The 14,975-nt window shown below is 43.8% G+C and overlaps 1 protein-coding gene across 1 annotated transcript in view; it reads right to left on the bottom strand.

Annotated features, from left to right (window-relative positions):
• Positions 1-3,942: 3,942 nt before the first annotated feature.
• Positions 3,943-14,975, bottom strand: part of PCMTD2 (protein-L-isoaspartate (D-aspartate) O-methyltransferase domain containing 2) — a 30,915-nt gene continuing 19,882 nt past the window's right edge. Inside the window, 2 exon segments of the mRNA XM_049869404.1 lie at positions 3,943-6,661; positions 8,859-8,982. Of these exon segments, the coding sequence (XP_049725361.1) occupies positions 6,285-6,661; positions 8,859-8,982 (501 nt within the window). The 3' untranslated portion in view covers positions 3,943-6,284.

The raw sequence follows: 14,975 nt of genomic DNA on the forward strand, positions 1-14,975 counted from the left end.
GCTAGCATAGGCAGAAACCCCTCTCCATCCTTCCCTTGTGAGCTCTTTTTTTCCTCTGTCACTAATAAACCTTTGTTTGTGTGGAACTTCTGAGCCTCTTCTGGTCATTCTTGGTCAGCAGAAGGCAAGAACCTAAACAGGACTTGGTCCCAAACTGGGGAGCCTTGTCTTGCAACAAAATTAGGATGTCTATAACTTGAGGGCACTGGGTTTGGCTTTTTTGGTTTTATAATACTCTTTTTTTTTTTTTTGACATGTTACATGCCTCTTTCCCATGACAACTGATACTTATACCAGCAATTCAAATATTAGTATGTAGCACCATACTAACTCAAATATAACAGTAATGCCTTCCTATTACCGAAGGGAAAACACATCTTAGAGAATATTTTCTTAGGAAATGTATATCAGTGACAGATGCTTGACCATAAAAGAGGTCCCCCCCCTTTTTTTTTTTTACTTAAACCCCGTTCCAACAGATTTAAAGTCTTAGTGACCAATTAAGTTTAATAAATCATTTGCAGAACTGGTTCTTGCTTATAGTTGAATCATTCAAAATACAATCAACCTACAAAAAACTACTTTAAGTATTTTTGGGGAGACCAGAGGCTTTTGGATATGTCACCTGCATGGGTATGTCATAGCAGTAAGAGATGATTTTCCAAAATGGAGTTTGGTCTTTCCTTCTGCCCAACAGGAGGCCCCCCTTTTGCCCCCATATGCACTAGGTTAGAATTAAAAGTCAGTGAGGTGGAAAGAGGGAAGGGCACACTGCCAGGAGCTAGTAAGGCAAGCTGTACTGGCCTGACATGCATTCACTGCTAGGCTGGAGCAAGGGCTGTTCCTCTATCTACGGTTCCACACAATAGAGCACCGAGGCAGCTTATTATCAAGTCTGGCACCATTACGGGAAGAAGGTGGCTCAGATGTAGATCTCACATAATCCAGTTTACCAGTTACCACTTATGTCTGGAAATCCTCTTCTTGGAATGATTCCACGGTGTCTATCCTTTGCCCATAAATTTTACACGATCACCATTAGAACCAGTTTGTAGTTAAAGAAAAAAAACAATTCTTCAGCTAGAATTAGCCATTTTTATTTTGATAGTCCCCTGGGAATTTGAACATACGTGTGGGTTTTCCTATTTGTAAGCAATTACTATACAAGAGTGAATGACCGGGTCTTTTGTTCCACAGTAACTGCCACATTATGTGGTTAGATGATATTCAAAGGTATCCACATTCACGTAACAACTTCCATCTGGAAGGATTCCCAAATCTCAGACCCACTTTATCGTATACCACAAACTTCATCAAGGCTGGCACAGTGCTGTGGAGGTACAAGGAGAAACACAAGCTTCCCGCTCCTCAGGATCTTACCGGCACACTGTTCCAGGACAACAGATCCAGAATCCACCCATCTTTCTGTTGCCGGAGAACGGCCTCGGGTCTTGTCTTCAGTGTAGGAAAGAATTCAAACACTGAGACAGACAGTGCCAAGCGAGCAGAGGTTTATTAGCAAGCAGAGGGTGAGTAGTAAAAGTACACTTGACTAGGAAGCGTCCTGCAGACTCTCAAGTACAGAAAGAATCTGAGTGCCCCAGTTTTTTTAGGGTTTTATACTCCTTTTGTCTCTTGATCTGTCTCTATTAACATTTAAAAGCCAGGACAAGACACCCCCCCCCCATGAAGACTATTTCCTTGGCTTAAGGTTTAATTACCAAATTAGAGATCTATCAAGTTAGGGACTTTATCAAGTCAAGGATTTTATCAAATCAAAGACCCCTGTAAAGACCATTTCCTTGGCTTAAAGTTTAACTATGTAGGGACCATTTTATTGAGGAATGTCACCACCCTCTGCCTCTTCCTCTTCCCGAGTGCAAGCTCTCCCCCTCCCCCTTACGTTTCCACCCACTCATCCACCATCCATCCATTCATCCACCCACCATCCACCCAGCCCTAACCCCAACACTGACCCTAAACCTTAACTCCAGACCCTAGTCCCCAACTCTCCAACTCCTTAATTCTTAACCTAAACCTCTTATCCCAATCCCAATCCCAACAACTCTAAACATTTATAACCAAAAAAACACAAACGCACTGACATTGAGGCTTTAAATCTCTAAGGAAGCTGATTGCCACGCCTTTCTCCCGCAGAGCGGCTGGTGGTTTCGAACCAACCACTGGCCTTTTGGTTGGCAGCTGATCACTTTAACCACTGCCCCACCTACAAATACCTAAATAAAGGAAAACACAGGATCTTATGTGGGGGACAAAGAACTTGGTTTGGACTTTGTCTCTGGTGTCTGAAAATAGCCCTTGGGATTTGCCAGCAATAAAGGGGCCTTTGTTTTATAAAATATCCAGGCAACGCTTCCAATAAATGTGTGCAAATCAGTTGGGAGACCTCGATTCCACCCTCGCAGGCTACAACCCTCTGAAAAGGAGGGAGCAATGCAGTTAATCATGAATATTCATTGATTGGCTAGCTCCTACCTTGTATTAAGGCCCCAGTCAAGCATATTCATCAAGGCCCCAGGGACTAAGGCACCTTGGACTTCAGGCTCTTGCTTTTGCAACGTCCTGGAGTGGTGAGAACACCTGTGCAGGGGGGAGCATGGCACACCCTGAGGACAGTGGAGGCCCCGCGCCAGGGCTTCTCCCAGACCTTGCCTGATGAGTGTTACGTGTCAACTTGGCTTGGCTTTGATTTTCAGCAGTTTGGCACATACTGGACTGGTGCAGTGCAGTGGTTAAGCGCTCGGCTGCTAACCAAAAGGTCAGCAGTTTGAATTCACCAGCCGCTCCTTGGAAACCCTATGGGGCAGTTCTACTCTCTCCTATAGGGTTGCTATGTGCTGGAATCGACTTGACAGCAATAGGTTTTTTGGACTGGTTGTTCTTCCAAAATGTAATATAATCACCTTCCATGATGTGATCTGATGTGAACAGCCCATTTGTTGAAAGGGGAGTTTCCTTGGCAGTGTGGCCTACCTACAGAATATAAATGGATGTTCTCGTAACGCTCGCTCTCTCTCTGGACCCCACACTCTTCTCTTCACCTATCTTTGGTTCCTGGGATGTAAACCTGCCACCTGACCTGCAGACTTTGGATTCGCAGGTCCCCCACAATTCCCTGAGCCGGAAGAGGTCTCCAGCCTGTCGCCTGGCCTATGGATTTGGGACTTGCCAGTCCCTATAATTGCACGATCCATTTCTTTGAAGTAGGTCTCTATGTTTATATACATATACATCTCACCAGTTTTGCTCCTCTAGAGAACACAGGCTAAGGCAGTCACTCACTTGTATCCTTTCTGGTTATAATAAATGGGTAACTGTAAGTATGGGTAATATTCTCTGTGAATTTTTTGAGCCACTAGAGAAAATCAACAAACCCACAAGGGGCAGTGGGACTCTTACTTAGCTCAGGGTGGTTAATTCAGAGAAAGGCAGTCCATTTGTGAAGACCTCAGCTCTGGGTAGCTGCTGGTCAGGGAAAGGATGCACAGCCAGTTGATGAAGGATAGAGTCCTTCTAGCTTGTGACCTAGCCCAGGGGGCTAGAGAGAAAGAGTGAGGGGTTGGCTGGTCAGAAGTGCAGGGAACTGTGCAGACCCCTGAGCTTACCCTGGGACCTGATGACCTGGCTCAGGGCGGCTGGGGAAAAAGTCTGACCTAATTCTGGGTGGTCAGAGGAAGAGGAAGTGCCTCAGAAGTGGCTGGTGACGAGGAATGGAGATGTGGGACGGTGAAGCCTGGGTCCACACTCATCCTCGCCACACAGTGAGCCAGAGGTGGGGTTTGCCCACCTTGCCTCTTTAGTAGTGCATTTAGTGACGACACATCTTAATAAAAAAAAAAAAAAATGCATGTTTTGAAAAGAATGAAATCAAGAATTTAAATCTCACACAAGAGACAGCCGAGAAGGCTAAAATGTCTTAACTGACTTTATTGCCATATTTTGTATTTATCCATGTACTGTGTTTATTTTTAAACCCTATGTTTCAAATATCTTGCATTAACCCCCTGAAAGTTCCAGACTGGCACAAGTATTTTTACATGCATATTCGATTTTTATATTACATACCAAATATTTATAAATTTGAAATGTTTTGCACAAGGCTATGGCCTTATTACTTTTCAAGATAAACATCATTAAATTACAGACTACTCAAAACATCAATGTAAACAGCTGTCAAGACATGGTTTTACAATATATTTCATAAAACAGCCTGCAGAGAATACAGATTATATTTTATCCATCTGAAAACAGATAATAATACACTATACTGGACTCTTGTATAAGGTGCTTAAGCACTGGAAAATGTATTCACAATTCCCCTTTATTTTTGCTGAGATAAATGCCAACCTATTTCATACATACATCTATATATTTTTCAACCAAGTTCTGGGTTTGAAAAAAGCACAAATTGACAACATGTAAATATAAAATCTTGAGAAAAGTTTTACAGACATGGGAGAAACATGTCCTACGCATTGTACAGAGTTTTTTACAATCAAGCGTAAGGACAAACGTGGTAAAAATATACACGCTCCATATGAAATTACGGGGGAAAATCGAGTCAAGCAACCTCGCATGACAGATGTCACAGACACTGCTCATTCAATATTAGGTACAGAAATGTCCATGTGCCTGCTGAGCTCTCCATGTGTTAGAAGAGTGTGGACAAGTATCTGCAAACTACACAGTGTCAGCAAGTGAACCAAGCAAACTATGGGCTTCTCTCTGAAAGAAGGAAGCTTGACTGACTTTGAACTTTCTTTCAAATAGCTTCAATTTACAAATCAAGGGCGGTATGCATGTTTTCCTGCTATGCATGCAGGTGGCAGCAGGGTGAAAACAATTCGGATACCAGGAGACAGAAAAGGTCCAAAATAACCAGCGCTCAGCTGAGCAGGTGAAACTGGAGATGCTGAGCCCCAGATGGTTCCAGTTATCAAAAATCTGGAGGCCCAATCCCACACAAGCACTCTGAGGGTCTAGGTTCATCATTAACATTTTATATATTTTTATTTTGGTGGAAAAAAAAGTTTTTTAAAATAATCAACGTTTTCGAGTAAGCAATGTAACTTCAAAACAACTGACCGATGTAAGTAAGGATTGCCATTTCTTCCACACCCACAGTTGGATATAGACGCGATGCTCTCACTACCCGAGGGCCTCCTGACACCCACCCAGGGCCTGGAGAAACCTAGTTCACAACTCACTACAAGTTAAACTGTTCTTATACAATTGAGTGCCTAAAATACATCCGTTCTCCAGAAAATCACAAAACTAACAATGTTTTTTTCTCCAGAATTATAAAAGATAAAATCTATGAATCAGTACTAAAGTATAAAAAGTATAGTTGCTGAAAAACCGCAAACTGAAGCCAAGAAAGCAGAGGCCGTCCACACATCAGTCCCACCACTAGGAGAACAAGTGAAGAATCTGAAATGGTCTCAGGAGTTGGATGAGGAGTCACATCTTTTGTTAGTGTAATTTCACTTATTAAATACACAGACACAACTTGTTTCATTTTTCAGGATATTCTTTCAGGGATCTCTTGATAATGGTTCTTTTAAAAGTAACAAAAGGTGCCAGGAAAAAAATGTCTTAGAATCCTTTTGGAATTACAGAAAGACATCTGGCAACTTGAGAATTTTATTACTCTTTCTCAATCAATTCCATTTTCTGCTTTAAAAATTACAACTGACAAATCAGGTAAGATTTAATCAATTTACCTAAAAACAAAGAAGGGTTTTCCAAGGATGTTTCCTCCATCTAGAAAAATCAAGGTTAGTGAAACTCAGTGCTAGTACATAAGATGCTGATACCATAAAAGGAAAACTTAGACGTAGGCAACCAGAAAGAATTCTATACACTTATAAACTTGTGCTTTGTTTCACGTTTCATAAGCAAAATGCTTCCAATTTCTGTTCTCATCTGAGTGATTCATGCACGTACCCTGGCGCGGGGCAGGCAGCAGGTGGTGCTGGCACCGCACGGCACTTCAACCAGTGAGACAAAGACTCCTCCCGGAGACCCTCTTCCCTTTGGGAAACATACTTCCAGGCAGTTAACATTTGTCAGATTATTTGTAAAGAAATCATACTATTGTGTGAAAATCTGAGAGGACTGTCAAGTACAAACGAGGAAGAGGAACCAAGGCGTGGAGGCGGCAGCTCCCACAGATGCTCCTACCAGCAGATGCTCCCCACGGCAGTAGGGCAGCCCCCGCCCATCCTGGGCCCTCCACGCCCCCCTGCCTCATCACGGGAGTCTTACTTCTCTCTGTAGTAGAGCAGGTAGTACTTCAGGGGGTCTGGCAGAGGGAGGCTGAGGACCCTCTCACGTAGGAAGTTCATTGGGGGATCTGGCTTCACTGCAGGTGGGGCCCTGCCTTCGTTTTCCTGCCGCTCCTCTTCCCAGTCCTCACAAGCGTTGTCATCGGAGGGGTTGGAAATGCAGCTAGCAAAGACCTCTTCGTCCAAAAAGACTATAGTTTCCACCCGATGGCGGCGAGTTCTTCTTCGTTTGAACCTGGGAGTGTTCTGTCCGTTTCCATTTTTGCTCGCTGTTTCCTGATGGATTGTTTTCTTTATCGTGGCCCGGATGGCAATGCGGGCCAGGTCCTGGAGGCTTCGGACCACCAGCAGCGCTACAGGCATAAGGACAGACATGACCCAAGCTAGTGTAAGCAATGTGACATGAAGCCGCAACATCTAAACATCTAAACACCCTGCACAAAGAGCAGTGGCCCACAGCCTCCTGCAGGGAAGGATCCAGGGAGAGGACAGTGTTCTCCGATCAGAGGGGCCCCCAGCATGGTCCAGAGTGCTCAAAGCAGCACATTCAGCTGTCCCAGAAGACAAAGTGTCCCCTCCCTTCCTGGGGATGGGGTCCCGTGGCAACTCCCCTCTACCTGGCTTCCCCCTCACAATCTGCCACTTTTTCTTCCCTTACCACGCCTTCTAGAAAGACTATTTCCACAGCTCCTGTATGACCTGCAGGTGTTCCCCGTAAGACAGTAATGAGATGGCGCCCCACAGGCCACTAGGACCCCAGGGCGGCTCTGGCCCTTCTGTGCTCCCATTCCCCTTTCTACGTGGCTTCTCATCCCTGGCCTTTACTGCATTCCACAGCTTCAAACAGCACTTACCAGACCACAGCCCAAGCCTCAGAGGCCACACAGAAAATAGCTTCCCACAAAGGAAAAGGCAGAGTGATCCCCCGAAGTCTTTCTGCTCCAGAGGCCAGGATCTCAGTCTCCATCTTTATCGCTCACCTGGGAACTTCCCCCAGCCTCCTAGCCAGATTCCTGGCCTCATCTTTCTGCTTCCATCCTCTGAGACCTGCACTGCTGAGCTCACCGTCTACAGTGATGTGACTCTTCACTGTTCTAGGAAACTCTGGTCCACAAACTCTGAAGTTGAAATAACTTTATTGCTTATTCCAGGAGCCCTGAATAGCATCAAATGATTGTTCACGGTCAAAGACTTACCTCGAAACCTGCCTCACACCGTGTGTCCACACCATATTGAGAAGCCACCCTGGTCCTCATCCAGCCCTTGCACCAAAAGATGTGCCTGAAACCGGGCACCCTGAGAAGCCTCTCTGCACCCCGCCTATGCCCTCGCCTCATACACTCCACCAAGATGCTGGCATGGTGGTGGCCTCCCCACCACAGGCAGCAAAAAGCACAACTTAGCTTCTTGTTACCTGCCATCGAGTCAACTCCGACTCATGGCAACCCAAGAGGTTATTCTGGTGGGCTTTTCAGGGAGCTGCCTTAGACAAGTTCACCCTCCCTCGACCACCAAGGTTATCCAAAGCACAGATGTGGTGCTCCACAGCCAACGTGACAAGTTCGACTCTCACCGTCCCATCTAATTTCCCCCAGGCCCTCCTCACCTCACTGGGTCAGGTGCCTCCTGAAGTCTCCATGTCTCTGCTGAGACCACTCTTCCACCAGGAGGGTCTTTCTTCCCTCTTTAGGGAATTCCTTGTCACCCTTGAGAGCCAAGCACAAGTCAAGCCCCTGAGCCAAGCCCCTCTGCTTGTGCCATTGTTGTCCTGGTCTACGACCCACTGCCTGGGCTCAGCAGAGACCAAGGCAAAGCATAAGTATTCAAAACAGCCCAAACCACCGTTCTGGAAGGAATCCACCAAAATGTTAACAATGGCTGTCTTAGTACTAAAAAAGATGACTATGTAAAATTGTTTTTCTCCCTCACTTTTTTTCTTTTTTTTTTTTTTTTTGCATTTTCCTCATTTCCTAAAGGATAAAAAATGAGAATGCAAGCACAACGGTTTTAAGTAAAACCTACTGGAATTCTCATTGTATGTGAATTTTTGTTTAAATAATAAAATGAAACTAGGATGTCTGCTGGCTGTGAAGGAGCGAAATGGGCAAAGTGGGCAGCTAAAACCCCCTCCTGCTGTGGAGAGGAGGGGTCTTTTGCCCCACACATCATCAGACTCCCAGCACGTGGGTCCTGACAGCCCTGAGGGCTCTCTGGAGCCCTGTGCTCAGTCATGCCTGGAACTCTCCGAACTCATCTCCCTGTGGAGGAGGCCAAACGTCTAGCTCCCCGTTATGAAGGTCTTCTGCTTGCAAAGGCGTAAAGAGCAACAGCTCTCTGAGACTTAGAAGGGGAGACTTAGAAGGGTAGAAATGGATTGTAATTTTTTACATGCCAAAAAATCCCTGGTCAGGTGTGAAGGTTTTGGAGGTGGGGGCAAAGGGGGAAATACTGATTAATATTAAAAGTTCCTTGTAAACTTTGTTTCCCTTCCCATTCTACTGAAATTAAGAACATCTACAAGACAAAACCATTTGAAATCCTTGTACTTACGTAACTGGACAGGGTGTGATATTCCCGACTCTGAGCGGCAGGGCTGGATCAGAGGAGCAAAAGAAACAGCCAGAATCTTTTTGGTTTCCCAAGCAGAAGGACCAATACGTGTTATCTTTGTCAACTATCCCAAAGACAAAATGAGAATACTGAAAAGATTTGGCTACTAGATAGCCTATAATTAAAATATAATCACTCCTATATATAATCCTTAAAAACAGTGATGCACAAATAATGAAATATCACTGCAGAAATGTTGACCCCCAACACACTCACGCCTCTAGGCCTAACATGGTTATGGTGATACATGCGGTAGAGAAGCAAGGTGGAGGAGGAAAGAGGAAACTATCAGGTGTATCTGGGAGCGAGGGTTCTCACAAGATCCTGGGCTTTCGGAAAAAGTCGATGCCTGGGGAAAAGGCAGGGGGGAGGGGGCTGCTCTAAAGTAAAAGCAGTTACAACCAACTCAATACCTGACCTCATACTGAACCCTGGGCTGGGTTCTGTTTGTTTTTTAGAAGGGGCTACAAAAAACACTCTTACAGCAACTGCAGACTCTTGGCCATGTCCCATAGAAGACACTGTTACAGAACTGTTGATAAGGTCCCTAAATGTGAACCTGGCACCCTGGGCATATGGGAGACCACCCACCCCTGGGAGGTGCTATCTCAAGGGTGCAATAGACTTCCTGTGACACCCACGGTAACACGGTGCAGCACAGGTGAGTTCCCGGGGAGACCAATAAGACCAGCACACTGCTAACCACAGGGCATGTGTGACCTGCGCAGCTGCCAAGTGTCCAGCAGCTTCTAGTGTTATTTTTGGTCAGCTCTGCCTTGCAAAGAGTACTTGTTAATCTTGTCTAAAAATAGCTAAGCTAGCAAATCCTCTAAAAACTAAGATTCTATGTGCTGAGTATTAAAACTAAAAGGATGTAATAAAGGAGCCGTATACCAGATAAACATCAAGAAGTTATTCACATTCATGTATACCAGCAAAAACATTTTTAAAATGGAGAATTTCTAGTTATAATGAGCACCAATCATTTAAATACAATCAGTGATGTATGAAACCTTAAACAAAGCCAACTATAAACCCTGATTTAATATTTCTGGATGTGCAGAATAAATACTGTACGGACATCTGCAATCTTCCAATTAATCTAGATGTGACACAATTCCAGTCAAAAGCCCAACACCTTTCTGCAATGCAAACAGAGATTTCTAATATCATTTGTATAAAGAAAGACATCTTTAAAATAATGTTCCAAAAACAAAGAGCAAAGACGGGGGCCATCGCCCATTGTGCACAATGTCCTCGTAAAGACAGCAGCACTGAGACAGAGGGCAGCCATTAGCACCCACTGTCCCAGGGCGTCCCCACTGCTAATGGTGCTGGCAGCACCTAGCGAGTCCACGTTGGGGACCAGGACTTTCCCTTCACACTGCTCAGAGTACAGACTTTGGAAGGGCGGCAGGCAAGACTTTCTAAAATGCAGAGCCTTTGGTGGGACATGAGCACTTTTGAGACTGTGGCTGGAGAAGATCCTAGAAGCTGGCTGAAAGTGAGACACAAAAATGTCCATAGCGGGTGCACAGGTCCTTCATGTTGGCACGCCTCTAACAGCAGAAAAACCTAGGAAGAGCACAAACACCCCTCAATGAATCACATTCCAATGTATCAATAAAAGATTGTTAAAAATAAGCAAAACAGAGGAAAAAAGGATTTGGTAGTTAAAATGAACACCCACTAGTTAGAAATAAACAATAAATGATGCACAAAGCCTGGAAAAGACAGTCTTTTTAACAGATGGTGCTGGCAGAACTTGATATCCATCTGCAAAAAAATGAAACAAGGCCCGTACCTCACACCATGCACAAAAACTAACTCAAAATGGATCAAAGACCTAAATATAAAATCTAAAACGATAAAGATGATGGAAGAAGAAATAGGGACAATGCTAGGAGCCCTAATACATGGCATAAACAGTATACGAAACATTACTAACAATGCAGAAGAGAAACTAGATAACTGGGAGCTCCTAAAAATCAAACACACATGCTCATCCAAAGACTTCACGAAAAAAGATTACCTACAGACTGGGAAAAAGTTTTTAGCTATGACATTTCCGATCAGCGTCTGATCTCTAAAATCTACATGATACTGCAAAAACTCAACCACAAAAAGACAAATAAGCCAATTAAAAAATGGACAAAGGATATGAGCAGATACATCACTAAAGAAGACATTCAGCTAGCTAACAGATACATGAGGAAATGCTCACGATCATTACCCATTAGAGAAATGCAGATCCAAACTACCATGAGATTTCATCTCACTCCAACAAGAATAGCTTTAATCCAAAAAACACAAAATAAGAAATGTTGGAGAGGTTGTGGCGAGACTGGCACTTACTTAATACACTGCTGGTGGGAATGTAAAATGGTATGACCACTTTGGAAATCGATTTGGTGCTTCCTTGAAAAGTTAGAAATAGAACTGCCACACGATACAGCAATCCCACTCCTTGGAATATATCCTACAGAAACAAGAGCCTTTACACGAACAGATATAGGCACACCCATGTTCAATGCAGCATTGTTTACAATAGCAAAAAGATGGAAGCAACTAAGGTGCCCATCAACAGATCAATGGATAAATTATGGTATATTCACACAGTGGAATATTACACATTGATAAAGAACAGTGAGGAATCTGTGAAACACTTCATAACATGGAGGAATCTGGAAGGCATTATGCTGAGTGAAATTAGTCAGTTGCAAAAGGACAAATATTGTATAAGACCACTATTGTAAGAACTCGAGAAGCAGTTTAAACAGAGAAGAAAATATTCTTTGATGGTTATGAGAGGGGGGAGGGAGGGAGAGTGGAAGAGGGGTATTCATTAATTAGATAGTAGATAAGAACTACTTTAGGTGAAGGGAAAGACAACACACAATACAGGTGAAGTCAGCACAACTGGACTAAACCAAAAGCAAAGAAGTTTCCTGAATAAACTGAACACTTTGAAGGCCAGCATAGCAGGGGCAGGGGTTTGGGGACCACAGTTTCAGGGGATATCTAAGTCAATTGGCATAATAAAATCTATTAAGAAAACATTCTGCATCCCACTTTGGAGAGTGGCGTCTTGGGTCTTAAACGCTAGCAAGCAGCCATCTAAGATGCATCAACTGGTCTCAACCCACCTGGAGCAAGGGGGAATGAAGAACACCAAAGACACAACGGAATTACGAGCCCAAGAGGCAGAAAGGACCACGTAAATCAGAGACTACATCCTCCTGAGCCAGAAGAACTAGATGGTGCCCGGCTACACCTGATGACTACCCTGACAGGGAACACAACAGAGACTCATAGCAACCCTATGGGACAGAGTATAACTGCTCCATAGGGTTTCCAAGGAGGGCCTGGGGGATTCAAACTGCTGACCTTTCGGTTAGCAGCCATAGCTCTTAACCACACCACCACCAGGGTTTCCAGGCTTAATGTAGCAAACCCTAAAAACTGAAAGAAAATAAGCTGTGTATCTGGCTGGTAGTGTAACCTCCCAGGAAGTATTATTCCATGCTCTTTCTGGCTCTAAACATAGTGACCTGAACATCCCTAGTGCATTACAAAGGCTAAAAAGGCAAAAAAAAAAAAAAAAAAAAAAAACTTCATAAAAAATTGAACTATTTTCAGTAACCAGATGGCTGGTGATATGATGTATTACAGGATAAACAGTAAGCAGAAGTGGCTGGGCACCAGAACTCAGCATGTGAGAGAAGGGAGATACTGATGTGAGATGGAAGAGGTTACTAGAAACCCCCCTGGTCCTAATTCTGAATTGAAATTAGCAGTACGAATTCATGGTACCTTTTATCTTTTCAAAGTGTGTGTGTGTGTGTGCGCGCGCGCACAGGTATGTGTGTGTATGGGTGTATGTGGGATATGTGTGGCGGGGTTGTGTGTGTGTGGGATATGTGTGAGAGTGTAGGATATGTGTGGGGGGGTTGTGTGGGGGGGATATGTGTGTGCGTGTGGGATATGTGTGTGGGATACGTGTGAGTGTGTGTGGGATGTGTGTGTGTGGGATGTGTGTGGGGGGATATGTGTGAGTGTGTAGGATGTGTGTGTGTGTGGGATACGTGTGTGAGTGGGATATGCGTGTGTCTAAGATGTGTGTGTGTGCGCTGTGTGTGTGGGATGTGTGTGTGCGATGTGAGTGTGTGTGGGGTGTGTGTGTGGGACGTGTGTGTGGGATGTGTGTGTGGGATATGTGTGTGGGCTCTGTGTGTGGGATGTGTGTGTGTGAGATGTGTGTGGTATGTGGGATGTGTGTGTGTGGGATATGTGTGAGTGTGTGTGGGATACGTGTGTGTGGGATGTGTGTGGTGTGTGGGGCATGCGCGGGTGTATGTGTGTACCTCCTGGCTCTAGAGGTCGGCAGAAAAGGCTAAAAAAAGATTAAAAAAAAAAGAGAGACTAGCTCAACAGCAGTGAGTATCTACTCCTAATACCCCGATTGTGTCTAAAAACCAATCCCCATCACAATGGAACAGGCATTCTCTGAAAAATGGTTAATTCCAAGTCTGTGGTAAAAAAATGTATAAACCGAGTCAGGGACACCTTTTCTTACCAGAAAGCAATGAGACTATCAAAGACACTGAGGCCACCAAAGGACTCAAGATCCAACCTGAAGAGGCTTCCACTGGCCAAAGACAGAACAATTTCAGCTTCAGTCAGAATAATGCAGGTATGTTTAAATCCATGAATTCATAGTGATACTAAAACACAGACAAACACACCACATCGGTCACTACCTTTGGCAGAGAGCTGATAAACACAGGTGGAGGATCAAATTCGTCCCATCTCTTCTGTACAGGATATGCCAGTGACAGAAGGACAAAATGACAGAACTATGAGGCATTATTCTGGGGCCCCCAATGGACAAATGGATCAGACAAAGAGGCCTCCAGTCATGCTATGCCTTGGCATGGAAGGACATTTCCCCACCAAAAACTGTTCTTAAAAAGATAAATAAAACCTGGATCTACCCAAATCTCTGGGTCCCACTGCCAGCTTGAACAGTAACTTTATGAGACAAATGACCTGATTGCTTCAATAAGTACATTACAAGGAAATAAGATAGAAAGGAGAACCTATAGATTAGAAAAACACTTAAGACATATATTAACCAAATGTAACATACGAACCTTAAATGCATCCTCACTTGAACTATTAAAAAATTTTATAAGACAACTGGGAAAACCTGAACACTAGTGGAATATTTGAAGATACAAACCGAAATCCAAATCAAACCCTTTGCCAATGAGTCAATTCTGACTCATAGCCATCATACAGGAGAGAGTAGAGCTGCCCATAGGGTTTCCAAGAAGTGACTGGTGGATCTGAACTGCCAATTTTTTGGTTAGCAGCTGAGCTCTTAACCACTGTGCCACCAAGGCTCCTTGAAGATGCTGTTGTTAGGTGCCATTGAAACTGTCCCAACTCACCGCGACCCCGTGTACAACAGAACAAAACACCGCCCGGTCCTGCACCATGCCCACAATCATTGTTCATTGTTATGCTTAAGCACATTGTTGCAGCCACTGTGTCAATCCATCTTGTTGAGGGCCTTCTTCTTTTTTGTTGACCCTGTATTTTACCAAGCATTATGTCCTCCTCCAGGGACTGATCTCTCCTGACAACATGTCCAAAGTATGTAATTCATTTTTTAGGTTATGATAATGGTTTTTTTGTGGTGATGTTCAAAACCAGACACATATTATAGACACATAATATTTATCGATGAAAACTTTTTAAATCTAAGGGTACTCACTAAAGCCTTTGTATAAGAATAAATAACTGAAAAAGCACACACAGCCTGATGTTCTAACAATGTAGAACAGTACATGATTTTTTAAGTGAACACTGCAAGTTACAAACCACTATGTACAATAACATTTTTAAAAAGGAAGGACTACAAACGGAAAGAAAAGTGCTGGAAGAATTATACATTAATGGCAGTTACATCATTGACTATGAGTGGTTTTTCTTAATATTCTTGTCTTCTGAACTTTCTAAAACGGATATTTTAGAACAAAGTTAATTAAATGC

This window comes from Elephas maximus, chromosome 25 (genome assembly GCF_024166365.1).
Source record: "Elephas maximus indicus isolate mEleMax1 chromosome 25, mEleMax1 primary haplotype, whole genome shotgun sequence".
Taxonomy (NCBI): Eukaryota; Metazoa; Chordata; class Mammalia; order Proboscidea; family Elephantidae; genus Elephas; species Elephas maximus.